The following is a 27,483-nucleotide window of genomic DNA, read 5'->3' on the forward strand; positions in this document are numbered from 1 at the left end:
AGTGATATATGAATTTCCTTGTTGATAATATATATATATATATATATATATATATATATATATTATAAATCTTTTACACCTATTAATCAAAATGTACAAGAGAGTAGAGATATACTATAGGATTTTTTATTTTTTTTTATTTTAAAAAATATGAATGAAAAATAATATATAATTAAGGAGAAAAATACTAACTCTCATTTCCGGAGGTGCATAGGAGATATGGTAGATTTCCAATTCATCTTTGTTATAAATGAAACTATTTTATTAATTATTTTCAAGATTATTTAATCAGTTACAAATTTACACACACACATATATAGAGATATATAAATATATATCTAGTCACACACATACACAAACAAGAAACATAAGCATAAAATAATGTATGAATGGAGCACTCACAACAACTTGTAGGACAAGTTGAATGAAAAGACTATGATGAAGGCTTTTTTTCATTGGATGTGATTGCCAATAATTCATTGAAGCTCAATGAGGAAACAAGTTTAACCCCATTAAACATTCATGAACTTTATCTTTCCTTGATTAACTACTCTTCATGTCACCACTAAACTTCATCTTTTCCCATAAACAAGGGTGTTATGTCTCCAAATCAAGGATTAAACAAATGTTAATGGAAAAAAGTTAGGCTCAATCTCACCTTCAAACCAATCAGAGTTTGGGTGCTTGAATTTGGATCAATAAAAGGGACCTTTTGGGTCTGGTTAGGTGGAGTCATGATTGCAAAGTTTAAATGGATTTGGCCTAACACAGAGTCCTTTTGGTGTGAGAATGACACGACCGTCCATTAATCATGAAGCTGATGTGGATTAAGGTGGTGTTAAGTGTGATTAGTGACCCAACCTGTCTCTATTATGCCAAACTAATCATGTAATTAAGAATTAATGGCAAAGTGTATGTATCATTACTAACTTGCCTTATGGTTTACAATGTCAAACTTAATAATTTGATTTTAAGCCCAATTCACCTTAGTCCAATCAATCAAAAGGTTCATTATAGCTTGGCCCAAACATAATCCACATGGAATCCAATACCAATAAATGCTCAATTTTTTTTTTTATACAAATATGATAGACAAGCGTAGCTAGTCGGGATGGAAATATGCGAGAATTTATCATCTAGCTTGTGTGTCTTCCTATGGCAAAACGAAATCTAGATTGTAAGCCCAAATCTACAACCGGGAGCTCATTATCACTATTACGATCCGGTAAGATTTGAAATCAGGGCATTTAAAAATTTCACAAGACACCTTTTATAATAGAGCCAATGTTGTAAAAATATTAATTTTAATAATTTACGAAACTATAAAAACCTGTGAAGTTACTGATTTTCGAAAAATTACACTTGAGGAGTCACTACTGATGATCAAAAGGAGCCTCGACTTTGTGGAACTTTTGATCTCTGTACCAAATACATCCATAATTTGTTGAATAAAACTTCAGATATTTGACTAACAGCCATCTTTGCATTTTTTTTTTGTTTTTGGTGTATTTTTATGTTTTTCCTCCACCTCTGTGAATTTATTTTGTATTTTTTTGTATTTTGTTTTTTTATTGTTTTTTTGTGGTTTTCTATAGCTTTTTCTTTGGTCTATATTATTTTTGTTTTTCAATAAATTTATATTTTATAACATCTATTAAAAATATATATATTTATGTGGGTGGGTGTGGGACCCGCACAAGCGTTGCTTCGATCATGATCCGCTGACGTGGTGACATTATCATTGGGCATAAACGTCAAATCACTCTTTCTATTTTTAGATTAATTAATAAATTAATAATTTTTTCTTTTGTGAAAAATCCAATTGAGATGATTCATGGTGTGAAGAATCAAGAATGTCTCATCGTCTTTGGAGAAAGTTGGAATCTTTGGGGATTTCTCAATCCCAATGGAGCTCTCGGGCGTCGTCCATGGCTGCAAATTCCCCAGTAGGCAGTCATTCATTTTGCTTTTCTGGTTCGTTGATGCCTTTTCTCTTGATTCGGCGATGTCTCGGATCAAACAAAGCTGGGGAGAGTCTTTCTCAGGTGTGCGGTGATTCCAATGTCCAGGTTTTCATCTTGCTCTCTATTGATTTTTAATTTTGCTCCAATGGAGAAAGTTTTGGTCTTGATTTTGATTATGCTGTGAATTTTACTTGTTTGATTGGATTAGGGAATTTAGGGTATGAAAACTTTTGCCTATTTTTCATGAAAAGTATTTTTGATTTGATGATGCAATGAAATCATTGAAAGGAGTGAGCTTTTGGGTTGTGAGTTGATAAAAAACACTGAATTAGCGGCACTATGTTCTTGATGCTGTTATGCTAAATCATGGGCAAAGTTACAAAAATCCTATTTTTTTTCTTCTGAAAAAAAATATTGCGTGATATTTGGCTAATTTTTAAGATATCTCTTTGAAATTTTCTTAGAATTCAAAGAATGTCATGGAACTAGAAGGTTCTGCATGTCAATGTTACTTTGCAGGTTCTGGATTTCCCTGGAGGAAAAGTTAATTTCAGTTCTGAGATGAGATTTTTGTCAGAATCATCGCCAGAAAGGATCAGCTGTTATCGTGTTCTTGATGATTATGGACGAATAATCTCTAACAGCAGTTCACAACAAGTACAAGTTCTTCTTGAGTTTTTGCTTTTTGAACTTGAGCATTTTTAAGCGTACTCATGTGTATATCTTTTATGAAAAAGGCATTGTTGAATCATGTATTGTTTTCATTAGGTGAGAAAGGAAGTTGCTCTGAAAATGTATCGTGACATGGTGACTCTACAAACTATGGACACCATCTTCTATGAAGCTCAGAGACAAGGAAGAATTTCTTTTTATCTTACCACAATTGGAGAGGAGGCTATCAACATCGCCTCAGCGGCTGCACTAACCATTGATGATATTGTGATTCCACAGGTTAGAGTTGTATTTGGTCTGGCTTTTATTCATTGATGCTTTATTTGACCGTTGTTTTTCGTCATGTTTTGATAAACTTTTGTAACTGGACAAATTGGAACCAATTTAGTACAGAGAACCGGGTGTTCTCTTATGGCGTGGTTTCACTCTGCAGGAGTTTGCACACCATAATTTTGGAACCAAGTATGATTCTGGCAAAGGCCGGCAGATGCCTGTTCATTATGGATGTAGCAGGCTCAATTACTTCACGGTTTCATCAACTATAGCGTAAGCGGACATTATTTTTATTCTCTGAATGAAAGGATTCGATGAAGACATTATTTTTATTCTCTGAATGAAAGGATTCGATGATGTATCTTCAACATTCTTCTTACATCTAAACATTTTTTCAGGACACAGTTACCGCATGCCGTTGGAGTTGCCTTTGCACTCAAAATGGATAAGAAAAATGCTTGTGCAGTCGTGTATTTTGGTGATGGTGGGACAAGTGAGGTATATTATGCTGCCCGTTAATCACTGGACATTTTTTATGCTTGCCCATTTTTTCTGAGAAATATATGTAATGTGTAAGGGAGACTTCCATGCCGCCTTAAATTTTGCTGCTGTTATGGAGGTTCCTGTTATCTTCTTCTGTCGCAACAATGGTTGGGCAATCAGTACTCCCACAACAGAACAATTTCGAAGTACTGATCAATCATATGATCCTATTTCAGCTGTCCCTTTATAACGTTCTTCACATGGATTAGTAAGAATATTCTTTTATCATTCTTTGATTGACAGGTGACGGTGCGGTTATCCGAGGTCAAGCTTATGGTATTCGTAGTATTCGCATAGACGGCAATGATGGTCTTGCTGTTTACAATGCAGTTTGTGCTGCTCGTGAAATGGCAATAAGCGAATGTCGCCCTGTATTAGTAGAGGTGCAGTATTCTTCATATTTATATTTATTTATACTCTCTCAGTGTTAAGCATAAAACAATTAAATTCATTGAACTGTCCAGGCACTTACATACAGAGTTGGCCACCACTCAACTTCCGATGACTCCACCAAGTACCGACCGATGGATGAAATTGAGCATTGGAGAACAGCACGAGATCCAGTCTCTAGATTCAGGAAATGGGTAGAAGGGAATGGATGGTGGAGCAATGAAGTTGAACTGAATCTGAGAAGCAATGTGAGGAAGGAGGTAATATTTGATGACCAACAAAGAATGCACACTCACTCAATATCATTTTTAAACACTACTGTCTATTCTGCAGTTACTGCAGGCAATTCAGGTTGCCGAACAAACAGAGAAACCACCACTCTTTGAACTGTTCACAGATGTGTATGATCAAGTTCCATTGAATCTTTGCGAACAAGAGAAGTCACTCAGGGAGACAATCCGGAAACACCCTGGAGATTATCCGATTGATGTACCCGTCTAAGACAAACTTCTGTATCGAATAATTAAACATTTATTACTATTAATAAATGATTCTGGGTCTGTTATTGTTAGTCACTGTTCAGAAAAAAGCAGCTTAAAGGGGCCCGGCAGCATCCAACAATGTTATATCTCTCTTTACAAGCTTAGTTGGTTGTCACTCACTTCCACTCAAGTTAAAAAAGGGAAGGTGTTGCCACTTGCGAACTCCACTGCAACAACCGGCCTACTTCATGTGCCAAAATATACCGGTAAAAAAAAAATCCAAATGAGCTTTAATGGTCCCTCCACTGCTGCATTGAAATGATAAAAGGAGGAGATTTCTGAATGCGCACACACACACAAATGCTGTAGTTTTCGGTCTCTCTGTTTAAGCTTATCTCAAGAGAGGAGCTTGAAACAAGAAAGGAGGTGAGCATCTCTTTGACTTTGAATTCATAGTGATAGTTAAGAGTACTAATCTTTGGACATTGAAAGGAATGAATCTCCTTCACCTATCCTATCAAAAGGATATGATGCAAGATATGCAGCACTTGGAGATATTTTTATGACTGGTGGTGGAATGGAGGAGAATCTAAGATGGCGTTGAATGTATCCACACTTGATCTCAGCCATGGGTTTACATCTTTTCCCTGTTCTCAGATGCCTTTATTAACCTTAAAAAACTTTCCTCTTCTCACTTTGCACTGAATTATTCTCATGCATTGTCACCATGACGTGGAGTTTTGATTCCATTAGTGGTTCTTTCATGCTTAGGGAGTAGTATATTTATAAATTGACACATCTTAGAGCCCCACACCACAAACTTGCTCTGCTACTTGATAGAGAATATCAATGGTGGTTTACTTTAATCGTGGACCTACACAAGCCAGCATTTTTGGAGTTCCTTTTTCACTTGTTTATCTTCAATTCACTTAAAATAGTTGCAGCACTAAGTATTCACAGTGCAGGCACCATCCTCTGAAGAATGACTTCTTAAGGTGGTGCCATTGGTTCATATCACAGACAGCAGATATTTGAATTTTTTTCTGAAGCTGTATCTATCCTTATGAAGCCGTATTTTGATCCCGACTATGAGCATCTCAACCAGTTCATCAATCCTCCAAGGTTTGAATCATGTTTTTAGTTTGGAAAATTCAGTAATGTATATATATACATATATATATATATATATATATATATATATTAACATTTCTGACATTCAATTCTTGCAGGGTTTGTATTGATAATACAAGCTGCAGTGATTGTACACTAGTCAAGGTAACATCTTTTCTTTAGCCTTCATTCTTCTTCATTTGTTTTTCTGAGAATGAATTTGTTTCTGATCAGGTGGATAGCATGAACAAACCAGGGATACTGTTGGAGGTTGTGCAAGTACTGAGTGATCTAGACTTGTTCATCTCCAAGGCTTACATTTCATCAGATGGGAGATGGTTCATGGATGGTGATTAAGCAATCCATTGTCGTAGATTCACAGTTTCATTTAAAGGTTTCGCATGAGAAGATGACTAGTGAGTGTATATTTGTGCAGTTTTCCATGTGACCGATCAGCAGGGACGGAAACTCACCGACCCAAAGACGATTCAATACATCGAGAAGGCATGATCATTGACATTGCCTTCAATACATGCTCTTCGTTATATTTATCACTGGCATTACTTGTTTATGGATTTCAGGCTTTAGGTCCAGAGAACAGAGATTTCGGCACCAAAGGCGATACTCTACCAGGAAAGTCTGTAGGAATGCACTTGGCTGGTGATCATACAGCCATTGAGCTCATCGGCACAGACCGCCCGGGACTGCTTTCTGAAATCTTTGCGGTTCTTACAAGTCTGCGTTGCAATGTAATTGCAGCTGAAGTCTGGACACACAACACTCACGTAGCTTGTGTCGTCTATGTTAACGATGAAATCACAATGTCTGCTGTCGATGATGCAAGCCGGCTTTCACTGATGAAAGAACAGCTCAAGCATGTTTTAAGAGGACCTTTGCATGGTGGCAGAGAGGCTTGCACTAATATTTCTATCGGTTCTACTCATGTGGATCGTCGTCTGCACCAGTTAATGTTTGCAGACAGAGATTATGAGAGCCATGGAGGTGTCATGGATGAGCTCAGGCCTGTGATTTCTGTTGATCTTTGTGAGGACAAAGGATACTCTGTGGTGAATGTCAAGTGTAAAGACAGGCCTAAGTTGTTGTTCGATATTGTTTGCACACTTACAGACATGCAATTTGTTGTGTTTCATGCTTCTGCTTCTTCTGATGGTCCTTATGCTATGCAGGTATAAAACTCTATATGATTTAATCAAATCAAACACTTGTATATAGTTTGCAAATTGGATGGCGAGAACTTTGTGATTTTGCAGGAGTTATATGTCAGGCAGAAGGATGGTTGCATTCTTGATTCAGATGATGACAAAGAGAAAGTTGTCAAGTGTCTCGAAGCAGCAATTCTGAGAAGAGTTTCTGAAGTTTGTTTTGTGACTGTTCTCGATGTTTTGTTCGTTCTATAACTTCTGGGATGACTCACCATTGAGTTTCTTGCAGGGTTTGAGTCTGGAACTTTGCGGTAAAGACAGAGTTGGTTTGCTCTCGGATGTGACGCGGGTTCTCCGAGAACATGGTCTATCGGTCACAAGAGCTGATGTCACGACCGTGGGAGAACAGGCGCTGAATGTGTTCTATGTCAGAGATGCATCTGGCAACCCTGTGGACATGAAAACTGTTGAGGCTCTTCGACGGGAGATTGGGCAGAAGGTGATGCTCAATGTGAAGAATGTGTCTGCCACCGCCACGAAGGCTCGCGAACCCAGTGGATGGGCAAAGATCAGCTTCACTTTTGGGAGTTTGCTTGAGAGATTCCTGACTTAGTTCTGTAAACAGAACCCTGCTTTGTATTTTCTTCTCTTGCATGAATATACTGCAGTGACATAAGTAACTTCCTTGGAAGTTAATCTTGATCTTTTAGTCGAGTGTATGTAAATATGAAAATTGTATATATAAATTCATTTTGAGTGTGACTTTTCAAGAATTTATTTTGAATATGATTTTACTGATGGAACAAGGAAGGTTTTACTACAAATCTTGAGAAATGAATTCACTTGGGACACAGATATCAGTTTCCATACATCTCTTATTTTGAGTTGATAACAAATGAAATAAGTCTTCGTTCGGAGCCATTATTTGTTGTGGTGTTCAGGGCTCATCGTCCACATCGTATGCCGGATTGCAAAGACATCGAAAGAGCCTGCCGATCCCCTGAACATGAAGAGCAGGTTCAAATAATCAGAAATTATTCATGAGAAGGAAATGACAGAAACGAAATATAAGCATGCCTGAGTGATGAAAGGAGTCCGATATGTGACCATTCTTGGTATTTCCTCGACAGAGCTATCATCTGAACTGTCACCATCATCTTCTGATAAATTTTTCCTCGGCACCTCAGCTTGTGATTCTTGCTTTTCCCTCTGCATAAAATTGGTGTCAAATGAAATCCGTAACCGTGTATTAGCAAAGTACATTAATGTCAGTACGATTATGCAGATGTCATACCTGAAAAGTTTTGCCGAGAATTTTAAGAGCGAGAGCCCTGGCCTTGAGTTCATCCTTCTTGACATCATTTTCATGCAATACCTATTTTTCAATTCATCAATGGTTTACGAGCTTAAATAAAAAACTCTCCATTTCCAGTTTATTTTTACTTAAACATAATATCAGTAATCTTTTGCTGAATTCCTGTTAAACTTGAGTAACTTGAAAATGATCTTCATTTCTGAAAGCAAGTCAACTGGCCCTTACCAATTGGCAAACATGTAGAAGAGTAACTTCGATATCAACTACATTTAGTTTCCATAATGAGTTTATCATCAAGTCCCGGTTCATCTTCATATGCAGTTCGGCATCTTTATCAGTACTGCAACCATCTTCATTGAATTGCTGGCAGAGGTCTTCTTGTAATCTCAGTAACTGCAAAGCACCTGGGTCACTTCTCAGAAAATTAGCTAAATCGTCAGGAATAAGAGTTCTGTAGTCATAATCTCGCAAAAGATAAACATATAAACCTTTTGCTGCCGTGATTTGTGACTTCCAGAAATGTCCCTTGTTGCGCACCCACTCGGCCAAAAATGGTACTCCGAGATACATCACCTTCTTACCCAATTCTTTTGCAGCTTGTCTAGCATAAATGTACCCAATTGTATGCAGAATTTCAACTCCAAAAGCTGTAATTGCATCACAATTCCATTTATCTCTGAGAAACTAAACAAACCAATAAACAATCAGAGGATTCGAAGCGAAAGCAAACCAGTGGCAGTAAGACGCTTTGCTTCAGTATCAGCATGCCGTATGAATCCCTCTTTATCACCGCGCACATATTGGTTAAGAAAGTCTCTTAACAACTGAGCAAGTTTTTCTTCTCTTTCCCTCTGAACAGCCTTCATAAAATATATATATATATATTGAAATTATTAGTAGAAGTAAAGATGATTCAATTCAATGTTGAAGTTTTTCATCAATATTAACTTACCTTTAATCTCTCTTGAAGTTTCTCAGGATTGTCATTTTCACTGATTAATTCAGAGGAAGCCATTGATGCCATTGCAAGGTGTCCTATATAATTCTCAAATTGTTCACTGCCGAACAGAATTGTAAAGACGGCCGTAGCATCCAACAAATTATCCCTAACAAGTTGCAGAAAAATAAAAATTCTAGTATGCAAGCTTCTCAATGTTTTCGCACCCCGAAAAATAAAAGGAATTCTTACCTACCTGGATATACTGCATTTACCATTTCCATCATAAGCCTTTCTTTGCACAGGATCACTCAAGACTTGATAAGCTTCACCAAGTTCCTGGAAAAGTATGCATTTACCAATCACTCAGACAAGTTTTCAATCAAGAATTTATCACAGATCTCATATATGAAGTTTCCAAATTATTTTTTCAATGAAAAACAACCAAAAAAACCGAGTATATATATTGAAAAAAATGAAGTACTGAATCAAATGTATCTCACAATGTAAATAACACTCACCTGGAATTTCTCAGCAGCTTGAGGATCATTTGGATTCTTATCAGGATGAACCAATCTTGCCTGCAGCATCAACATAATGAAAAACAATCCAAAATGAACTCATTGCTCTATAGATTAAATAACAAAGATCAATAATTAATTGGATTGCTGAAGATGAACACACAAACAATGCTCAGAGAACAAGATTTATTGAACTCCCTGCATTCTAGCCAGCAAAATTACAATACAATCACAGAAAGAGAAGAAAAAGAAAGCTTTTTTTTTCCCCTTTCTCTCTCTCTCTCTCTCTCTCTCTCTCTCTCTCTCTCTCATTGGATTACTGAAGAGTTATACGCACAAATCTCATTCTAGAAATCACTATGAACCAAAGAAGCAGAATTTCAATGCAATCATAGAAAGAGGAGAAGAAAAAAGAAGATTTTTTTGAATTTTTTATTTGAATTTTTCCCAGAATCACACCTTGAGATAGTAAGCCCGGCGGATCTCCTCCTCCGTCGCCGACGATGCAACACCGAGAACCTCATAGTACTCCATCTCCAACTCACAGCCCAAATCCTCTCCAACAACCCATCTTTCTCTTGCGATAAAGAACTAGAGGAATCGCACAAGGCCCACATGAGCTTCTTTCCAGTTCCGCAGCGAGATTAAAGAAATCCCGGGATAGAAGAAGAAAGATATGGCAGGCCTTTCCTGCTTCTCTTCTCTCTTTGTTTAATGGCGATGAGGGGACGAAGTGCTGGGTTTCTGGGCTGGCGCCGACCCCCAAAGGCGCCACCTTTGCAGGAAAAAAAAACACAAGGTCTTGATGATTAGGGCTTGTGATTAACGCCTTTATCTTTGCAGGTCATCACTACAAGCTCTAACAATGGTCTCCATTCATCAAATTCTCAACCCAAAATCCAAACTTTAATGGATTTTAACAAGAAAAATCCCAACTTTCTTCTTTTCTTCCATTAATATTAAACAATTGCTGTCTAGATACATAGCCAATTCTTTAATCCATAAACAGTAATTTATCTGTTTTTGACAAAGGTTAATGGCTCGAGGCTACTCCCAAACATGATTCTTTTGGTAAAAATTTCAAAGTCTTTTGTTCTCTTCTCAACCACATAAGTCTTGTGACTTCATTAAATTAACTTTATTTCTTTTGACTGGCCTAATCTTGATAGACTTTGAGAGATCTGAATTTCTGTTTGTCCAATTGTGACAATAATTCTTATAAGGACACAACACAGACCTCACTGTTTATCTGATCCATTGCATGTTTCTGCAGAAACTGTCCTATCTCTTCTGTAATTTTCTTTTATATTTTCATCATCTTCTATTTTTTTTTTTGTGATCTTTGAATGTGAATTCACCCAAAAAAAAACAGAGAAAATGTCAATGAGCATCCCTCACTTGTTTTTATGTCCGATTAGTCTTGATTTGTTAACTGATCCGGTGACGCTGAGCACCGGGCAGACATACGACAGGCTGAGTATCGAGCGGTGGCTCGCCGGAGGCAATCTAACTTGTCCGGTGACAATGCAGAGGCTTCAGGATACAACTCTTGTTCCAAACCATACTCTTCGGCATCTTATCGATCAATGGTTGCTTACTGACTGTCTAACAAGCAATGACAAGAGCTGCAACTTCTCATTAGGTACTCTCAAGCTCAATCTCCAGTCTTCAGATACAAGCCTTAATGTAAAGCTTGAAAGTGTGAAGAAAGTGAGGATCTTATCAATGGAATCAGACACTGGACAAGTTTGTCTTATCCAACTGGGTTTCTTTCCTTTGCTGCTGCAATTGATTTTGGAGGCATCTCATGAATTCAATGATGATTTTCAGCTTGTTGAAGTTGCTCTGGATTGCATTCTCAGTCTTTCACCTTCTTCTTCTTCTTCTTCTTCTTCTTCTTCTCACTTGGAGTTCTTGAACATTTTGAAGAAGGATCAAAATTTGGTTTCACTGTTACATCTCTTGGAACAAGGCAATGGGAGGGTCAAGACCAGCATATGTTATCTCATTGAAAGGATTGCTTCATCTCCAGTGACATTAGATTTATGTTCAGTTATTGGCCAGTCTCAAAAAGTACTCCAAGTGCTTGTTTCTCTGATAACCGATGCCGATTCCCAGGCATCAGAGGCGGCAGTGAGAGCTTTATCTGGCATTTGTTCCTTAGAAGCTAACCGCAGCAATGCTATCAAAGAAGGCGCCACGGACAATCTGGTTGCATATCTATCGGGTTCTAAACGACGAAATGCAACCCAGGCACTGTCAGCAATTGAAATCTTGTCAGCAATGGATGAAGGAAAGAAGATGCTGATAAAGAACAGGAATGCAGTTAAAATCCTCGTTAAAATGTTGTTCAAAGTATCATCAGATCATCAAGGGAGTGAGCATGCAGTGAGTGCATTGTTACTACTCTGCCGGGAATCTCCACGGGTACGATCAGAGGCGGTGATTGCCGGAGCTTTGACGCAACTTCTCCTCCTTCTTCAGAGCCAGTGCAGTGCCAAAGCCAAGAGCAAGGCCAGAGCTCTGCTGAAGCTACTAAGCTGCACTTGCCATTCCTACCATTCCATGTAAACTGTTTTCAGAAGTCTTGATTAGTGGATTAGAGATAAGAGTTTACATTCAGTGATAAGTTTTCCAATTTAATTCAACTTTTTTAATTCTCTATCAATGTTATTGACTGAGTGACAAAAACAAAAAATGAAGTTGAAACAATGATTGACAAAATTATGAGTTTTTATCAGATTCATGTCAGATTGAATGCATATGAACAGCAGGAAAGAGTTGCCAATTGGAAGTGTACTCTTCTGCCAGTCCAGCCTGTTGTCTGGTCACTCATGATTAATGAAATGAATCAACATCCTTTTCATCTATCATTTAGTGAAAGGACACGACAAATCTATTCCAAAACAAACTTAAATCTATCCTGAAAACAGGGAGATTCTGCTGTTGTGTTGGCTTTTTGCTGCATGACATTGTTAAATCTCATATTTGCAAAAAAGAAAGATGCAATTACTCGAAGCTGTCGTGCAAATTGATCTAAGTAAAATCGAGCGGTATCATTCTGGTCTTGACACACAGATTGTATAGAAATATTTAACAAAAATATTGTAAAGAAATATCAAACAAAACATGACTAAATTTACATGGAACAGTGATTGTTAGCACAAAAGGATGCTCTGTAATCTTGGGTTTTCGGGTTAAGTGAAGTATTGCTTCTTGAGAGGATAAGGTCGAGAAATCGAGACAAAATCATGTGCTCATGGATTGTTGAATAGAACAACGATACAAGTGATGTTATCGCCACTCCCTCTGGTGTATGCCTCGTGTATAAGTTTCCTAGAAGCTGTTTCGGCGTCTGATATAGACTGAACTATCTCTACAGCATCCTGTAACACACAGTGCACCATTATTATGGTTGTTCAATACAAGAAAAGCTATACTTTTAGGTTTAAGTTAACCTCATTGAGGAAATAAAAGGTATGAAAATGCGATCATAGTAGAGCGCAGAAGACATCAAATTTAAGACTCAATTCAACAATTCGAGGAAAGTAGCAGTAGTAAATGCATTTGATTTTGTACCAGAAGATAAAGAGTCTTGAGAACATCATAATATTTCTTCAATATCCTATAACAAACTAAAACCAAAATAAAAAGGAAAGGAGACATTACTTATTTCATTATTATGATAAGAAAACCTAAGATTCATTTCATTATGAATATCTTTTGACTCCTCATCTAAAATTCCACAGTTCCATGGGTGTGCTCTTCGAGTATATATTCCAAAACAAAAAATTCCATATAGGTAATTACCTTATTGGATACAACATTCCACAGTCCATCACTTGCAATTATCAAGAATTCAATACCTTCAATCTCTTCTTCCTAAGGAGAACAAAAAGAAAGAAAGGATTAAGATGCATGAGATACCTTTAAGCAGAACACCAAGGAAGTGAGGCAAAGAAGGAATCATGTGGATAAAGATATAAAAGGAATTGATTAAGACAATAATTTGAAAACTACAACATATCTGCCAAAACATTTCCGTAAGATATCCTGCGGCAATTAATCAAAGGCTTCTGTATCATATCATTGTTCCAGAGTACATTGCTGACAAGGCTTTTCCTAATCTAAAATATGATAGAATAATGGGAAAATTTTCTTCCTTTAGGAAGACTTCATTCATTATTACGGAAATAATTGGGTAAAGGAATGAACAATTGGGCAACAATTATGCGGCTAGTGCATAACAATTAACAAAGACAATTCATTTAAGTACAATTTTATATTGCAAAATTCACAGTATAACACTTTGAGATGATGTTTTATTTAGAATTCAGCATATTCTATGATACAAAGCATAAGATGGACATTTTCTCTTCTTCATTATTGATGTGCATCCGTCATTATCAGATCATTAATAGGCAAATTAAATAAGGTAAATCAGGGAGAGTTTTATTTTTTTTAATTTTTTTATTCAGATAACATTTTAGCATATAAGTTTATAACTTGCATAAAACACACTATCATGAAGTTACAACAGAATGAGTTTTGAGCTAGCAATGTTGCACATATGTGGAAGATCTATTTTAAACAAGTCATACTTCAAACATTTAATTAATGTGCAACTGACCTGAATTTCTGGCTCAGCAACAACATATGGCTTAAGTAATCTATCTCCAAATGCACGAGAAACAGCGAGAACACCCCCAACACGCCAAGTTCCTTAAAATGCCAAGCATGAATTGAAATGCATAAGGTCAGTTCTTGAGAGTGTCCACCCAAAGAAGCAAAAAAACAATTCAAATCATCAAGAATTTTAGATTGAATACCAGCCCAAATGATGAATCCCCCTGCATTTTCAATTCTCTCACGCTCATCTGATCTATCCGGCTTGTGATCAACAGACAATGGGATTGCTACAGAATGTGAAATAATCATCTTGACAATCAGACAAAAGGATTTGACAGCAACAAATCATTGTTCAGAAAAGAAAAATAAAACATCCATTAGCATGTTTTTTATTAATTAACAAATGGCCATGCGACAATAAGATGCTATGTAAACCTATTGGGGTTAACTATGCATGACAACAGGGAATTGATTGCATTTAATGGTTGAGCACCATTACACTATTTTTTTTCCCCTTCTTTCCTGCAATATTTATTTCATATTAGATCTTGCTTTGTATAGCATGAGTTGCCTTTATTGCTATTGTGTATATTTGTATACAAATTGATGAATGAAGGGGAGCCAATCAAGGAAAAGATATTACTGCAATTTGTCCACAAATCTTGGTGACCTCTCAAGCAAAAACCATCAAATTTTATGTTTCAAGACCTTTATAATGCTGCTATACACTTCCTAAAAATACCAGACATGTATAACTAAAACCATATACATTAGTTAATTACCAAAATAATACTAATGTCAAAACTGATTACTCATTGTACAAGGAGGAAGGTGAACCTGAGCCAGATCTACAAGCAACAACTCTGGAATCTCCAACATTTGCCACAAAAATATGATTGCCTAGCAAAACAGCAGTTGATGCAGTAGAACCAGCATCTTTAAGCATCCCTTTATCTTGATTAAGATAATCAACATCTGTCTGCTCAAATGCTTCAGCTGGAACAGAGGATGATAAAATTATCAGATAAAAATATAGAAAAGTGAAAGTCAAAAATCAGACATGAAGATAGAATCAGCAATTAAAAATCCACCAACCACAGACCAATGGCTGACTTTGTGTCATTAACAAACTCTGGATGATTGCTCACATTCTTGAAAAGGTTGTTCTTAAGATACTCTGCAACTCGGGGACCTCCATGACCTATGAATTGCGTATAAACAAGAGACCAATAAATAACATCACTGAAACAATATTTAGAACATCAAACTAAAATACATGAGGAATTGTCTGGACATAATACGCTAAGCATGTAGATAAGTGAACTACTTCAGCCCTTAGCTCAAACAATTTGATTGAAAATTTGAAATCAACAGTGAAACTTCCAGTGAAGAAACTTAATGTTGCATTCTATTTCAACAAGAAAACATTAGCAGCAGGGAATTTAGCAATACCATCAAAAACTCCAAAAAATGCAGCCATCTGACCATCAACTTCTGATATCCTTGTTACAAAGAAATCCTCCATTGATGCCCTTTTTCCCTTGAAAGACGAGTATCCATAGCTGAACCATCCCTTTTTATTCCCAGTAAGGAAGCTACAACCAAAGAGCCAATTTAGGCAACACTCAAAGTTCATAGCTTTAAGCTTTAAATAACAAATGACAATCATTTATAAACTCAAAAAACCACACCAGCACAATCTAGAAAACCAGCAACTGAAGCTAATCATCTAAACAAAATCTGATCATGATGCTAATGAATTCTCTGATCTTATTTCACAAAACATTCCTATGCTTAAAACCGAGGTAGACTAAAAAAATGAACTCAAACTACTTCTCTAATTCTCTTGAAATAATGCACAAAATATCAGCCAAAAAAGAAACAAAATAATCTGTTTTCATGATGAAGAACTAGATTTTCACTTATAATTCCTTGTGAATACTAACAACTGAACATCAATCTATCGCCAAGATCTCTCATTTCTCATTGAAATCATCCAAAATTTCCATCTTTAATCCTCCTATTTCAATCTCATATCTTACAAACACCCGGAAACCTCAAAACCACCAAAATCATCAGAAAAAAAAAAAGCAATGAAAATCCAGAAACAGAAGAATTCCCACCTGATGCCCCCACCGCTGAAGAGGGCGTCGGAGTCCGGCAGCGTCATTGTCGATCGCCGACGAGCCGAGGAACGGCGATCATCCGAGGCTTATCGGATTCGGATCTTGGAGAGCTAGACCCGATATCTTTGTTTCCATCTGCGCGAGGGAAACGGGGGAGTCACGCACGCAAACGCTAATCAACATCACGTGATTTATGCGCTACGTGGTCCAATACATTTTAGACACGTATACACTCATTTCCTGTTTGAGATATTATAGCCCATCTCACGACGCGGTTTGCATGATTGAAGGTAGAACCCACCTATCTTGCCTACACGTGTCCTAAACTCCTAATCTTAATTTACTCGCTGATTAAAAAAATAAATTGTGAAAATCACAGGTATTCCTTCACATATTCATCAATTTTCATTTGGTCCTCGACTTGTGAAACCTATCCTCGACCCTGCCCCCCGAACTTAAGTTTATGGAAAAAAAAAATTCTCATCTCGTCGCAGGAGATTACCTAAGTTCAGAGATTCACTGTCTCTTGCCCCTGTTTAATTTTTTGAAATCTATTAAATAAATCAAATATATTATATTTTAATAATATATATATTTATTAAATATAGAATAATATTATATATTATATATGTATATAATATTAAAATTATATATTTAGAAACTGGGTAAGGGAGGGGGCGAGGAAAGGATTCCCCAGGTCCGACCCTAATGGGGATTTACATTTCTACCCCACCCCTGATCGCGTCCCCCTCATTTTAACCTGGCTCTAGTCCCATCAGGACAGGGAATATTTCTTTCGGGTCAAGGTAAATTGACACTCTATCATTTGGTCCTTGGCACTAAATGACTTAGTTTTTTTAAAAAAATTAAATTTAAAGGTTAAATACTATACTAAACAAATAAACTAAAATGACTAAAGAGAAGACGTTTTTAAGTGCATATTTAAAAATTATGGAAATAAAATGAAGAATGTTTGGAGTGGAAGGTTTGATATTTTTGTTATGTGGTGGCATTGAATGGAAGGGTTCATGCATTAATTAATTTTAAGGTGCTCAATAATGGAGGGACATTGAAAAGAAAATTATCATGTCTCTCTGTTTGGGGCCTTGGGCAGTGAACACATGGCTCACAATTAATTATTCTTTATTTTATTTTATTATCATTTATTTTTTTCATTTTTTTTCCGATGCAATAATAATGCTAAAGAAAAAGATGGTCAAAATGTTTGTAAAGATACATTGAAATTTCTATGATTTAAAAATATAATTTTCATTTATTTTCTTTTATTGGTTTAAGTTTTAGTTGAGATTTGAAACTTTTTTTATCATAATATTTTATTTTGTATATAATTTTATAAATAATAAACATATTTTTCATGTGTTTCTTATATAAATATAGATTGCATTCGGGCCCAACTTATTAATTCAACCCATTAGCAACATCTATTCATTGTTTGAAGGCTTCACTCAGCCCATGTTCTGGCCCATATTTGTTTTTGCTTTTATAATTATTAAAAATATATGAAAGCTATTCAAGACATTAAAATCAAAAGATTATTTAATAAATGGTAATTTTTTTATTGATACATGGGATGTTTAACACAGCAACTTGTCTTGGATTAGTGAAAAAATCTATTTTTTTTTTAAACTCTTAATATTTCGTCTAAACTGATTTAAAACATATACTCTTTGTTTTTGGTTTTTAAAGAACCCATAAATGTTTTTTTTTTTTTTTAAATTTTAAATGTCCAATAAAAAGAATACCAGCCATAAACTTAATTTCAATTATGTTTGAATGGTTCACAAGAGTTCTCTATGGACCATATACATATATATTTAAAAACAATATGAATTGATAAAGAAACCCTCAAGTGTAGTTCACACGTGTGTTTCCATTCTATAAATTAAAATTTTCTCTATCAAACATTTATGAATTATGATGAATGTTTTTGCAACACTTGGCATATTTCTCTTAAGTCCACATGTCCTTCAACTCTTCAAAATTCATTAATTCTCTAACATCAATATCAAAACCTATATTTCCTTCACATGCTATTAATCCATAAATCCAACTCATCAATGCATTCTCACAACAAGAACTATTTATTATTATTTTTTAAAATTATCTTTAATATTTTATTTCAATTTTTTATTAAAATTATATATATATATAATATAAAAATATAAATTAGAGATAATTTGGAAAAATAATTAATTTTTTAATAAAATTTATAAAATAATTAAATTTCTTGGTATGTGAGATTCCATTAATCATGACAGATAAAAAAAATAAGAGAAGTATTAATCAATATCCATTTAAAATATTAAACCATACTAAAACTTTTATTTATTTATCTATTATTATATTTAATGAATAAAAGAGAAAACGACTCTTTTTAAGAGAAATTAAAGACATGTATAGATGTGGAATATTAATACATCAACATACATGTGTCTTTACTTTGTATAAATTTTGGAGTTCAATTTTGAGTCTTCTCTGAAATAAACACTCTGGGTAAAAGACCCAGTGTCAACCACACAAGAAGTGACTCACTTATTTAGCATGAAGTGCCACTCATGAACTTTAAACTAAACGGGAAGATCACACTTTATAGCATGTTAGATTCAGGATGTTCATAAATAACATGATAGTGGAAAAAGGGATCTAAAGAAACACATATGAATATCTAGACTCTGAGTTGGAATCCAACACCATCTTTCACCTTTTGCTTAGCCAGGAAATATTCCAAGACCATCACTATCTCTAAGATCATGAACACAATAACATGATTCCCATTTTCATACACAAAACATGGGGACAAAATCTCATTCACACAAGTCTTTGCCTGGTTTTACATTGAAATATTTGATTTTCTTTACAACATTAATGCAATTTATAAAACACACATAAAAATATTAATAGAATTAATAATGGACGTAGTTCATGCATGCATGTATTATAAGAAAGCTTAGCTAGCTAGCACTGTTGCCATGCAATGCAATTCATTGATCACAAGATGAAGAAGGAGGTTGCGGTGATCATCGGAGCAGGGCCGGCCGGTATTGCCACCGCGGCGTGCCTGAATAATCTCTCCATTCCTAACATCATCTTGGAGAAAGATGATTGCATTGCATCTCTTTGGAAAAAGAGATCATATGACCGTTTGAAACTTCATCTTGCTAAACAATTTTGTTCATTACCACTCATGCCTCTCCCACACTCTGCACCAACCTTCATTTCGAAAGCCGAATTCATCGGTTACTTGGATAACTATGTTGAGCATTTCAAGCTTCATGTTGTTTACTGCACTGAGGTTGTTTCTGCTGCATTGGATGAGAATGGTAATTCTTGGATTATTACTGTCAGCAATAGGATTTCAGGTAAGAAAGACGAGTATTCGGCGAGGTTTTTGATTGTTGCTACCGGGGAAAATTCGGAGAAGTTCATCCCTGAAATTCATGGCCTTAAGAGCTTCTCCGGCGAGGTAATTCACTCGTCGGAGTATAGGTCTGGCGAGGTTTTCAGTACTAAGAATGTGCTTGTTGTTGGAAGTGGAAACTCTGGAATGGAAATTGCTTATGATTTGTCAAAATTTGGAGCTCGAACATCAATTGCAGTTCGTAGCCCGGTATTTATAACTAAAATTTCATATTGTGTTTGATCTTAATATTGTTTTTGTAGTTCACATGTTGATATCTGTTATGTTGCAGTTTCATGTGATGAGTAAAGAGACGATACATTTTGGGATGGTACTAATGAAATACTTCCCAGTGAAAATTGTTGATGTTCTTCTTGTCATGTTAGCAAAGTTTAAGTATGGAAATTTGTCAAAGTACGGAATTGTTCGGCCAAAAAACGGGCCGTTAAAGATGAAGGCAGCAACCGGTCGATCTGCAGTTATCGATGTTGGTACTGTCGACAAGATAAAGTCAGGGGAGATTACAGTATGTATTATGTAAATTCTCGTATTAGTATCATCAGTTAAAAGTAGTGTCAATCATATTGATTATTTTCAGGTAGTCAAAGCGATATCTAGAATTAGAGGTGATGAAGTTATCTCAATTGATGGTAGCTCGAATCGCTTCGATGTTATCATCTTTGCAACAGGGTATAGAAGCACAGCAAATACTTGGCTCAAGGTATTTATGAATACATATATATATATATATATATACAAATGTATATATGTATGTGTATTTATATAGTTTGAATTGATTGCAAAGAGTTGAAGGTTTGATCTGAATGCAGGATGGAGAGTTCATGCTTAATGAAACAGGGATGCCAAAACAGAGCTTTCCAGAGCACTGGAAAGGAAGGAATGGACTCTATTGTGCAGGATTGTCAAGAAGAGGACTTCCTGGTGTTTCCATGGATGCTCAAAACATAGCCAATCATATTAATATGGTTTGTTTACTTGTTTTAGACTTTGATTTCATGACCTGAATTAATTAAAGAACATAGAAATTAAAAGCTTATGAAGTAATAAAATTATAAGTACAATAGATGGAGAAGAAGAAGAAGACTATGGAATGATGACATGATGTGGCATTTTAATCACCATTTCCAGAAGACATTGGATCCACACTTGAACTTGTCTTTGCCTTCGCACTCGAGATCCAAGTCATCGGAGATGAATGGCACTTTCTGGGATTAGAGAAACAGAGACATTTTTAGAATTAATCAAACAATGTGTAATTCAAGAAAGTTGAGTCTTTGATACTCAGAAATTTCAGACCTTTTTTTTAGCTAGATCTTGGCAACCGGTGAAGTTCTCCGGGAACTTGCAGGTGCCAAACTCGACAGTGTACGCACGGGCGAAGTTGGCACCGGTTGTAGCCAACCTCTTCTTATCATTCAGTTCCTGCAAAAAATTCAAGAATGATGATCATCAATTGAATTTTTCATTAAACCATAACAGACACATGCATGATGATGTTCAACACAAGATGCTAACCTTGTTGGCTTTGCTCTTCTCAAGGTACTCGTCGAAGATACTGGCATTGGCAGAGGAAGTGGCAGCGGTGGTGGTGAAGACGATGGCTGCCAGGGATAGAAGGGCAGCCCTTCTTCCCTCAGCCGCTTTGGCTTGAAGCACGGTCCGTGATTGTTGAGCTCTAATGGCGGGCAACTTTGGAGTGGCGATGGCCGTGGTTGGAGCCGAAGCAAGTTTCGAGCTGAGATCAGAGCCTGCAGAGAGAACATAACTGCAAGCTAAGACACTAGAGTTCATGGCAGCCATGAATACAAACCTTGAATGATGCTTTGATGGTTGAGGATGGAGATGATTGTGCTATTAAAAAAGAATTGTGGCAGGCGTGTGGATAAGGTGAGATTGCCTCAAGCTCATTGGCAGCTCTGCTTCTCCACAATATCACATTGCTGGCAAAAGTGGGCCATCCAAACAATTTGTAAGGATGTCTTTTTAATCCTGAAACACAAAATCTTGTCTTCACATTAACTAGATCAAGAGATTTCACCAGAAATGGAAGCACACATTGCCTTTCAAACTGGTTTACTGCTCTAGTATTGCAATTTTCCTGTTTTTTATTGTACACATGGGAATTGGCAGGAAATTGGAAGATGGGTTCAAGATTCAAGCTTTTCTGTCAACAGCAGTGCTGATTTTTGCAAACTTTGCTTCAAGTTCAAACCATGTGTCAAGACCAATGAGCTTGTTGAACTCCTCGAAAGTGGCTAGTTTGTGAAGCTGGTCTCTGGTGCTTCCGGACTCTTTGATAACCTTGAGAATGTCAATCATTGCGCGGGCAGAAGCATAGAGAGTTGTCAGTGGGTGAACGATGATATGGAAACCCATTGCTTTTAGTTCTTGCGGTGTGTGCAGTGGTGTGACTCCTCCTTCAAGCATGTTGCAGACCCTGTAACCTTTTGTCTCACGGCCAATTTCGATAAGCTCTGCATCATTCCTTGGTGCCTCGACAAAACAGGCATCTGCTCCTGCCTGCATAGATTCAAATTCACATAGTAAGAACATAGTATGTCCATAACATATGAAATAAGCAATACATTTCTTAAAACCGCTTTAATTTTAGTCTAAGCAAAGCGCATCAGAACATTGATTTTCTCAGTCTAAAACTGACATGCATTTTGTTGTAAGTTTGGCCATTAAAAGAACCATAAGAAGAAATGTGATGTAGAACAAAATAAGTAGCGAAAAGGCTGAAACAGGAAGAAATTTTCAATGAAGGGATAAAGCTAAGAATTTTGCATATTTACACTACTAAAGAAGCAGGAACTGAAAAAACATGGATTCCTAATCAAATATAGACACAGGGAACATTGGATGCTCCCTTCTATTTTCTATGTGAAGTGAAAACATAAACACAAAAATGGGTAGTATGGATCTCACTGACAAATTACAAGTGGAGCACAGAAGTGAACTATATAGCTCACGAAATTCAGCAATTTTAGCTTGTTTTAAATTTCAGCAAAGAAAACAGTTATATAGCTTATGTTTTGTATCTGTCATTATAGAACATGGCAACTCATAAAATTTGAATGTTCAGTAACCAAAAACGTGCTATGAATTTACAAAATTGATAAACACTATAAGCATTTCAAAACTATCCTTCTAAAGCAGCAGAAGCTGACATTAGTTGTCACATTTCAAAACACAACAGATTAATAACATAGTAATTACATCATAATACCTGAAAAGTGAAAACAAGGAGAAATACACAACATCATAAAAGGAAATAAATACATCACCGCGTTTATCTACCTTTCAAACGTACACAAATAAATAGGACACAATTGTTTAGTTCATGACCACAGTAAATCCCCAACTAGCAAAAATTATAAAAGCACATTTACTTTGCAAATTCATGGCATGAGTTTCAAAAACCAAGGACAAGATTGATAAGCCATATCCTCAAAGTCCTGGAACTGCGAAATTGATTGATTGATTCCCCCTAGATTTGACAGCTTATCTTAATTTTTAGGATGCTAATGCCATTCACTCAGAAACATAACATTGCAACTTAATCAAATGACATTTATTTGTTTACCAACTGTGTCAGCATCTAAGATATCTTTAAGGCCTTAAAGTCTTGCATTTCAGAGGAATGGAGCCCAAGTAGCTTGGTATAATTTAGATAAGGATAAAGTTATCACATAGTTGGACATAGACGCAGAACTCTTTCCAAAGAGCCATGACTTTTCTTCACCCTTGTTGCACCTCAGTCCCCCATAATATATGGAAATGTTAGGTGGAAAGAAACAACACTGATCTATATTTATTTTCTTTGAACTAAGTCCAGACTTAATTTAGTTTATAGGACAACATGTCTGTGTGTGCGCTCTAATTCAGAGCATTAATGGTGCTGATATTATCCTACACAACATATAAATTTTAAAGAATAAGGAATTCAACAAGATAATGTAATCAGTTCTCCTTTATTGGAATTAACCAGTTGTACAAGGCAAGAAAAGCAGAATTGGTCATCCTCCCTTGTCAACAAATACCAAACGTTTTTCTGAAGTATGAGCCTATGAATCTAGATGAATGACAGAAATCCATCACTTTCATTACAGATCTTACACCTTCAGAAGATAGATATAACGCAGAGCCAATGAAAATCCCTTTAAGATAAGTCAAATGATCTTCCTTGGATACTGAGTTGCCTTTTTCTATCTTGAAGCTTTTACTCAATTTTAGTAGGTATACATGTGCATACTCCCAAAGGTTTCTCCAAAATTGCTAGTCCACCTCTTATATTGAGTATAAAACTCAGGATTCTGCCAGATGTAATTATCATTTCTGGTTTTTACATGCTATCTTGTGGTAAATGCTTAAACATGTAGGTTATGTATATGATGCAGTTCTCCAACGTTTGTCTCTGATAGGAAGTCTGAGAGTACAGTGAAGATGAGATTACCAAAAAGAGCAGTTAAATCTTCTATAATCAATCCCTTCTCCCTTTCTGAAATCCCATTATGTATTACTTTCCTTATCTTGGAGGTCAATTTTATGCATTGTTATAGAAAAAAAGGATCAAGAAGGAATTTAATACTTAAGCCCAGAAGAATTAAAAAATAGAAGAATATTTTCTGGTTGACTAGTCCGAAATGTAGTGGATACCACTGATGGTGACAGCCAAATACTATAATTAACCAGCAATACCACATCATACATTAGGTCTAATCATGGTATATCTCAAAACTAGGTCCACAAATTTAAATAAACACTTAGATCCATGGGGTAAAAAATATGCATGATTAATCTTTAGCAGGTCATAAACACAAACATACATCTTCAGGGAGGGGCATCAAATATATTCACAAGAACAAAATCAGAATCAGTTAATCATCATTTGCAACGCAAGTATCCAGGAAGAATTAATAGTGTAGAATGAAAGAACTGAGATAAAACAATATCCTTCCGTTTCATGATCAATACCTCCATGTAAAGGTTAGCCCTATAAATTGCTTCGCCAAGCCCAGTCTTTGCAGATGTTGCACGTGCATCAGTTCTAGCAACAAGGAAAAAGTCAGCATCCCCTATAGCATCTCTAGCAGAGGCAATCTTTGCTGCATGCTCTTGTGCTGAAATCACCTATAGGTATCAAAATAGAAAACACACTGATTCAATCCAAGGGGAATGTGAAAGCACAACAAAAAGAGTTGCCTGCCAATTAACGAGACAAGGTGCCCATAGCCATACAGGTGCACCAAAGAAAGTTTCAGGAATGAACAATAACTATACAGTAAAAGCAAGTAGTTGGTAGATATGAAAAGAATCCACTTTGTAGCATGCGCAAGAACTTCACACTTCTCAAAAGCATCAAAAGCGTGTAAAGGATTCAACCATTACCTGCTTGCCGCGCATATGCCCTTCTCGCCAAAGAAGAATAAAGAAAACAATAGATTAATCAGCATCAGACCATTTAAAACTAAGTGACGAATAAAATCAAATTAAAGCTATAAAGAAGCTACAGTAATGCCCAAGTCAAAAAAGAAAGCTCCCACACACCACATTTCTTAGGCCATGCTTGATCCTGAAATCATAGAATACAATTCAAATCTGTTAGTATGATTTCTAGGAATATGATTAACTTCACTCATCTAAAAAACCACAATACATCACCTCAAGGAAGCAGCCAGCGGCACCAGCTGCAATCAAATCCCTGACAGTCCTCTGAACATTCAGTGCATTCCCACCTCCAGTATCTACCAAACATTATTAAAGATCAAAATTAAAGCAAACTGATGGCCAATGTAGTAGGCTTCCAAGCTCTTCAATTCTCAGTAGCATTTTCATAATTAATGAACAATTAATGTCTTGGTCTACCATATATTCAAAACCACGGAGAAAGAGCAACAAGAATGCCATTAAATCGATCTAAAAGAACAAGAGAACGAGATCGAACCAGCATCAGCAATGATGGGAATCTTCGGCGCCGCTGCGCACACTAACCTTGCGCTCTCCGCCATCTCCGGCGGCCTGAAACCAAAAATCCCAAACCCTAAAGATTACTCACAAATCAAATCGAACAAAAAACTCATCAAAAACAACAACAACAGCGAACGAGCGAGCGAGCAGAGAGAGACGTGAGGAGCCCGAAGTCAGGCTTGCCGAGAAGGGAAGCCGAGAGCGCATAACCAGAGATGAACCCAGCGCTGAAACCAGACATCTGAACAATGGCCGCTGATAGGGCATCGTAGCACCCCGGCAACAGCACAGTCCCCTCCGACTCAATCAACCGGTGAATACTAGTCCTCCCCGCCAACGCCTCCGCCATAACAACCGATCTCCTTCCAGGAACCATCCCGATCGAGCAATGCCGGCGACGATCGCCGGCCGATGGGAGCATCGGGACCCGCAGCGCCACCGCCATCGTCATCGTCATCAAAGCAAGTGACAAGAGCTTTCGAAATGAGTAATCCCTACACCCACCGATTAGGTTACCCGACTTTGTTTCTCGACTGACGTGGATGACCACGTGTCATCCACGTGGCATCCACGAATTTTATTTATTTATTTATTTATTTTGAAGTTTTAAGGTCAAGGTGAATAGCGCACCTTTTTTATCAGATAAAAATAAATAAAAAAGAAAATCAATTTTTTTTTAGTTAAAATAGGGTGTATTTTCATTAGCATTTTTTTATGTGGAAATTGCCAAAAACACCCTCTAAGTTTGCATTATTGCCAAAAACACCCCGTTAGTTTTGCACTCTCCAAAAACCCCTTCCTTTTTATTTCCATGCTTTTCAACCCCCCAAAGCATGTAACGGATGTCAACAGAGTTATTTTAAAATTTTATGGACAAAAATGCCCTTGCATGGGGAGTCGTGACTGTAGCCATTTCAGCGGTATGAGAGGAAGTGGGGGGGTTTTCCGTAGGGTAACCCCAAGAGAGGAATTCACTGGAGCCTTTTAGTTATTTTTTTCTCAACTAGAGTCTTCAGTTAAACCATTTCCGAAGCTGTCTCCGAAGTTGTCTCTACCGGCGCAGCCTCTGTAATTGCAGCTTTTCCTTTTCCACCAGCATCTCGAAGGAGAAGTCCCCCGCGCAAGTAGTTGGCATTTCATCAGTGTGCAAACTAAGGTATTGAGTATGGTTTTATGTTAACTGTTCTGTAACAAAGAAATATTTTTCGGTTTTGTTTTGTGCTCCTGTTTTTGTTGGAAGATATTGAAGTCTGGAGGAAGATTTCTCTGCTGGGGTTTTGTTAGTCTGCAGGGCAATTTCTCGGCTAGGGTTTTGTGTTGTTTTGCGCTTTCGTCTGTATACACTATCGAAATAGTTTTTTCGATTGTTATGATTTGTGTAATATTTATAATGTACAATTCCCCTTTCATTTGATATCGTTTCAGTTTTAAAAATGAGGTTTACGTTTAACAAATGAGATGTTATAGTTTAAATTTTGTTTTCTCTGTTTAAGTATTGTTGTATCTGATTAATAAACTAGTTCTCTGTTTAACAAATGATATCTCTGTTTAAGAACTGAATGTTACCGTTTAAACTCTTATATTTCCGCTTAATGTGTTGTTGTTATCGCAGGCTTTTGACTATGGCGTTCAACCTGGTTAATGGGCGATGCTATTTGACACCGGTAGTGGAGACCTTAGCTGAATTGAAAGATAACATGACCCCTCGACACTGGGAGATCATCCGAAGGACACCGTTTGCAGCATTCACTGAACTGGAAGCTATCTACCAAGAGAGGGCCCTTCTTGATTCTCTATTGCAAAGGTACGATGGCCGCACCAATAAATTCAGGATCGGGGAAAGCTTGCTGAGTTTCAGGCCTCAAGATGTGGCCCTCGTTCTTGGTCTGCGTTGTGATGGCGACGCAGTCATGTTTAAGAAGAACAAAATCCGCTCAGCGTTCGAAGGT

General features: G+C 36.6%; 8 protein-coding genes across 11 annotated transcripts; 4 read left to right on the top strand and 4 right to left on the bottom strand.

Annotated features, from left to right (window-relative positions):
• The first annotated feature begins 1,831 nt into the window (after positions 1 to 1,831).
• LOC120260412 (2-oxoisovalerate dehydrogenase subunit alpha 2, mitochondrial-like) lies at positions 1,832 to 4,914 on the top strand. Of its 3 annotated transcripts, XR_005536402.1 has the most exons (11): positions 1,832 to 2,069; positions 2,484 to 2,621; positions 2,733 to 2,915; positions 3,025 to 3,182; positions 3,308 to 3,407; positions 3,487 to 3,598; positions 3,696 to 3,835; positions 3,917 to 4,102; positions 4,176 to 4,331; positions 4,415 to 4,750; positions 4,817 to 4,914. XR_005536402.1 is itself a non-coding variant. In XM_039267888.1 (10 exons), the coding sequence occupies exons 1-10, from the start codon at positions 1,854 to 1,856 to the stop codon at positions 4,487 to 4,489; spliced, it is 1,419 nt and encodes a 472-aa protein (XP_039123822.1). In that variant the 5' UTR covers positions 1,832 to 1,853; the 3' UTR covers positions 4,490 to 4,608. The 3 variants fall into 3 exon arrangements, 2 of the variants coding, with proteins under 2 accessions (XP_039123822.1, XP_039123821.1); XM_039267888.1 differs by lacking the exon at positions 4,817 to 4,914 and having other exon boundaries at positions 3,070 to 3,182; positions 4,415 to 4,608; XM_039267887.1 differs by lacking the exon at positions 4,817 to 4,914 and having other exon boundaries at positions 1,832 to 2,045; positions 4,415 to 4,608.
• Positions 4,915 to 5,135: 221 nt separating this feature from the next.
• Positions 5,136 to 7,372, top strand: LOC120260413 (ACT domain-containing protein ACR3). Its single transcript, XM_039267889.1, has 7 exons — positions 5,136 to 5,446; positions 5,554 to 5,599; positions 5,669 to 5,783; positions 5,871 to 5,938; positions 6,016 to 6,621; positions 6,706 to 6,810; positions 6,887 to 7,372. Exons 1-7 carry the CDS (start codon positions 5,388 to 5,390, stop codon positions 7,208 to 7,210), a joined length of 1,323 nt encoding a protein of 440 aa, XP_039123823.1. The 5' UTR covers positions 5,136 to 5,387; the 3' UTR covers positions 7,211 to 7,372.
• Positions 7,373 to 7,455: 83 nt separating this feature from the next.
• On the bottom strand, positions 7,456 to 10,318 carry LOC120260415 (chaperone protein dnaJ 10). Of its 2 annotated transcripts, none has more exons than XM_039267891.1 (10): positions 9,830 to 10,318; positions 9,371 to 9,430; positions 9,106 to 9,188; positions 8,865 to 9,018; positions 8,643 to 8,772; positions 8,401 to 8,559; positions 8,138 to 8,316; positions 7,892 to 7,972; positions 7,675 to 7,806; positions 7,456 to 7,597 (listed from the first exon to the last, which is right to left on the bottom strand). In XM_039267891.1, exons 1-10 carry the CDS (start codon positions 9,902 to 9,904, stop codon positions 7,535 to 7,537), a joined length of 1,116 nt encoding a protein of 371 aa, XP_039123825.1. In that variant the 5' UTR covers positions 9,905 to 10,318; the 3' UTR covers positions 7,456 to 7,534. The 2 variants fall into 2 exon arrangements, with proteins under 2 accessions (XP_039123825.1, XP_039123826.1); XM_039267892.1 differs by having other exon boundaries at positions 9,102 to 9,188; positions 9,830 to 9,911.
• Positions 10,319 to 10,419: 101 nt separating this feature from the next.
• Positions 10,420 to 12,023, top strand: LOC120260414 (U-box domain-containing protein 26-like). Its single transcript, XM_039267890.1, has one exon. The coding sequence runs from the start codon at positions 10,748 to 10,750 to the stop codon at positions 11,939 to 11,941; it is 1,194 nt and encodes a 397-aa protein (XP_039123824.1). The 5' UTR covers positions 10,420 to 10,747; the 3' UTR covers positions 11,942 to 12,023.
• Positions 12,024 to 12,379: 356 nt separating this feature from the next.
• LOC120260459 (probable protein phosphatase 2C 11) lies at positions 12,380 to 16,276 on the bottom strand. The gene is made up of 8 exons (XM_039267938.1): positions 16,123 to 16,276; positions 15,452 to 15,594; positions 15,102 to 15,200; positions 14,837 to 14,995; positions 14,200 to 14,286; positions 14,001 to 14,092; positions 13,181 to 13,252; positions 12,380 to 12,756 (listed from the first exon to the last, which is right to left on the bottom strand). The coding sequence occupies exons 1-8, from the start codon at positions 16,167 to 16,169 to the stop codon at positions 12,628 to 12,630; spliced, it is 828 nt and encodes a 275-aa protein (XP_039123872.1). The 5' UTR covers positions 16,170 to 16,276; the 3' UTR covers positions 12,380 to 12,627.
• A 2,790-nt stretch (positions 16,277 to 19,066) lies between these two features.
• Positions 19,067 to 20,689, top strand: LOC120261663 (probable indole-3-pyruvate monooxygenase YUCCA11). Its single transcript, XM_039269637.1, has 4 exons — positions 19,067 to 19,753; positions 19,836 to 20,069; positions 20,142 to 20,264; positions 20,374 to 20,689. Exons 1-4 carry the CDS (start codon positions 19,121 to 19,123, stop codon positions 20,566 to 20,568), a joined length of 1,185 nt encoding a protein of 394 aa, XP_039125571.1. The 5' UTR covers positions 19,067 to 19,120; the 3' UTR covers positions 20,569 to 20,689.
• On the bottom strand, positions 20,566 to 21,430 carry LOC120261662 (photosystem I reaction center subunit N, chloroplastic-like). Its single transcript, XM_039269636.1, has 3 exons — positions 21,080 to 21,430; positions 20,861 to 20,986; positions 20,566 to 20,769 (listed from the first exon to the last, which is right to left on the bottom strand). Exons 1-3 carry the CDS (start codon positions 21,362 to 21,364, stop codon positions 20,680 to 20,682), a joined length of 501 nt encoding a protein of 166 aa, XP_039125570.1. The 5' UTR covers positions 21,365 to 21,430; the 3' UTR covers positions 20,566 to 20,679.
• Positions 21,431 to 21,610: 180 nt separating this feature from the next.
• LOC120261661 (carboxyvinyl-carboxyphosphonate phosphorylmutase, chloroplastic-like) lies at positions 21,611 to 26,041 on the bottom strand. Its single transcript, XM_039269635.1, has 7 exons — positions 25,693 to 26,041; positions 25,512 to 25,585; positions 25,229 to 25,311; positions 25,115 to 25,139; positions 24,956 to 24,975; positions 24,542 to 24,697; positions 21,611 to 22,084 (listed from the first exon to the last, which is right to left on the bottom strand). The coding sequence occupies exons 1-7, from the start codon at positions 25,989 to 25,991 to the stop codon at positions 21,719 to 21,721; spliced, it is 1,023 nt and encodes a 340-aa protein (XP_039125569.1). The 5' UTR covers positions 25,992 to 26,041; the 3' UTR covers positions 21,611 to 21,718.
• Between the last annotated feature and the right edge of the window lie 1,442 nt (positions 26,042 to 27,483).

Source organism: Dioscorea cayenensis, chromosome 5 (genome assembly GCF_009730915.1).
Source record: "Dioscorea cayenensis subsp. rotundata cultivar TDr96_F1 chromosome 5, TDr96_F1_v2_PseudoChromosome.rev07_lg8_w22 25.fasta, whole genome shotgun sequence".
NCBI classification, from domain to species: domain Eukaryota; kingdom Viridiplantae; phylum Streptophyta; class Magnoliopsida; order Dioscoreales; family Dioscoreaceae; genus Dioscorea; species Dioscorea cayenensis.

What these genes read in the sequence shown, in the direction of transcription:
- LOC120261662 (XM_039269636.1), bottom strand. Translation starts at nt 21,364, where the DNA reads ATGGCTGCCATGAACTCTAGTGTCTTAGCTTGCAGTTATGTTCTCTCT. An exon ending in AGAAGAGCAAAGCCAACAAG is followed by an intron (nt 20,987 to 21,079) that starts GTTAGCATCTTG and finishes AATTTTTTGCAG; the next exon opens with GAACTGAATGATAAGAAGAG. An exon ending in AAGATCTAGCTAAAAAAAAG is followed by an intron (nt 20,770 to 20,860) that starts GTCTGAAATTTC and finishes CTCTAATCCCAG; the next exon opens with AAAGTGCCATTCATCTCCGA.
- LOC120260415 (XM_039267891.1), bottom strand. Translation starts at nt 9,904, where the DNA reads ATGGAGTACTATGAGGTTCTCGGTGTTGCATCGTCGGCGACGGAGGAG. An exon ending in GGTAAATGCAGTATATCCAG is followed by an intron (nt 9,019 to 9,105) that starts GTAGGTAAGAAT and finishes GCAACTTGTTAG; the next exon opens with GGATAATTTGTTGGATGCTA. An exon ending in ACAAATCACGGCAGCAAAAG is followed by an intron (nt 8,317 to 8,400) that starts GTTTATATGTTT and finishes GAAGTGACCCAG; the next exon opens with GTGCTTTGCAGTTACTGAGA.
- LOC120260413 (XM_039267889.1), top strand. Translation starts at nt 5,388, where the DNA reads ATGAAGCCGTATTTTGATCCCGACTATGAGCATCTCAACCAGTTCATC. An exon ending in TGGGAGATGGTTCATGGATG is followed by an intron (nt 5,784 to 5,870) that starts GTGATTAAGCAA and finishes ATATTTGTGCAG; the next exon opens with TTTTCCATGTGACCGATCAG. An exon ending in CGATTCAATACATCGAGAAG is followed by an intron (nt 5,939 to 6,015) that starts GCATGATCATTG and finishes TATGGATTTCAG; the next exon opens with GCTTTAGGTCCAGAGAACAG.
- LOC120261661 (XM_039269635.1), bottom strand. Translation starts at nt 25,991, where the DNA reads ATGACGATGACGATGGCGGTGGCGCTGCGGGTCCCGATGCTCCCATCG. An exon ending in TCCCATCATTGCTGATGCTG is followed by an intron (nt 25,312 to 25,511) that starts GTTCGATCTCGT and finishes AATGTTTGGTAG; the next exon opens with ATACTGGAGGTGGGAATGCA. An exon ending in AGCATGGCCTAAGAAATGTG is followed by an intron (nt 24,976 to 25,114) that starts GTGTGTGGGAGC and finishes TTTGGCGAGAAG; the next exon opens with GGCATATGCGCGGCAAGCAG.
- LOC120260459 (XM_039267938.1), bottom strand. Translation starts at nt 16,169, where the DNA reads ATGACGCTGCCGGACTCCGACGCCCTCTTCAGCGGTGGGGGCATCAG. An exon ending in GGGATTCATCATTTGGGCTG is followed by an intron (nt 14,093 to 14,199) that starts GTATTCAATCTA and finishes TGGCATTTTAAG; the next exon opens with GAACTTGGCGTGTTGGGGGT. An exon ending in GGAATGTTGTATCCAATAAG is followed by an intron (nt 12,757 to 13,180) that starts GTAATTACCTAT and finishes TGTGTGTTACAG; the next exon opens with GATGCTGTAGAGATAGTTCA.
- LOC120260414 (XM_039267890.1), top strand. Translation starts at nt 10,748, where the DNA reads ATGTCAATGAGCATCCCTCACTTGTTTTTATGTCCGATTAGTCTTGAT.
- LOC120261663 (XM_039269637.1), top strand. Translation starts at nt 19,121, where the DNA reads ATGCAATTCATTGATCACAAGATGAAGAAGGAGGTTGCGGTGATCATC. An exon ending in CAATTGCAGTTCGTAGCCCG is followed by an intron (nt 19,754 to 19,835) that starts GTATTTATAACT and finishes GTTATGTTGCAG; the next exon opens with TTTCATGTGATGAGTAAAGA. An exon ending in CAGCAAATACTTGGCTCAAG is followed by an intron (nt 20,265 to 20,373) that starts GTATTTATGAAT and finishes ATCTGAATGCAG; the next exon opens with GATGGAGAGTTCATGCTTAA.
- LOC120260412 (XM_039267887.1), top strand. Translation starts at nt 1,854, where the DNA reads ATGTCTCATCGTCTTTGGAGAAAGTTGGAATCTTTGGGGATTTCTCAA. An exon ending in CTAACAGCAGTTCACAACAA is followed by an intron (nt 2,622 to 2,732) that starts GTACAAGTTCTT and finishes TGTTTTCATTAG; the next exon opens with GTGAGAAAGGAAGTTGCTCT. An exon ending in CTGGAGATTATCCGATTGAT is followed by an intron (nt 4,332 to 4,414) that starts GTACCCGTCTAA and finishes TGTTATTGTTAG; the next exon opens with TCACTGTTCAGAAAAAAGCA.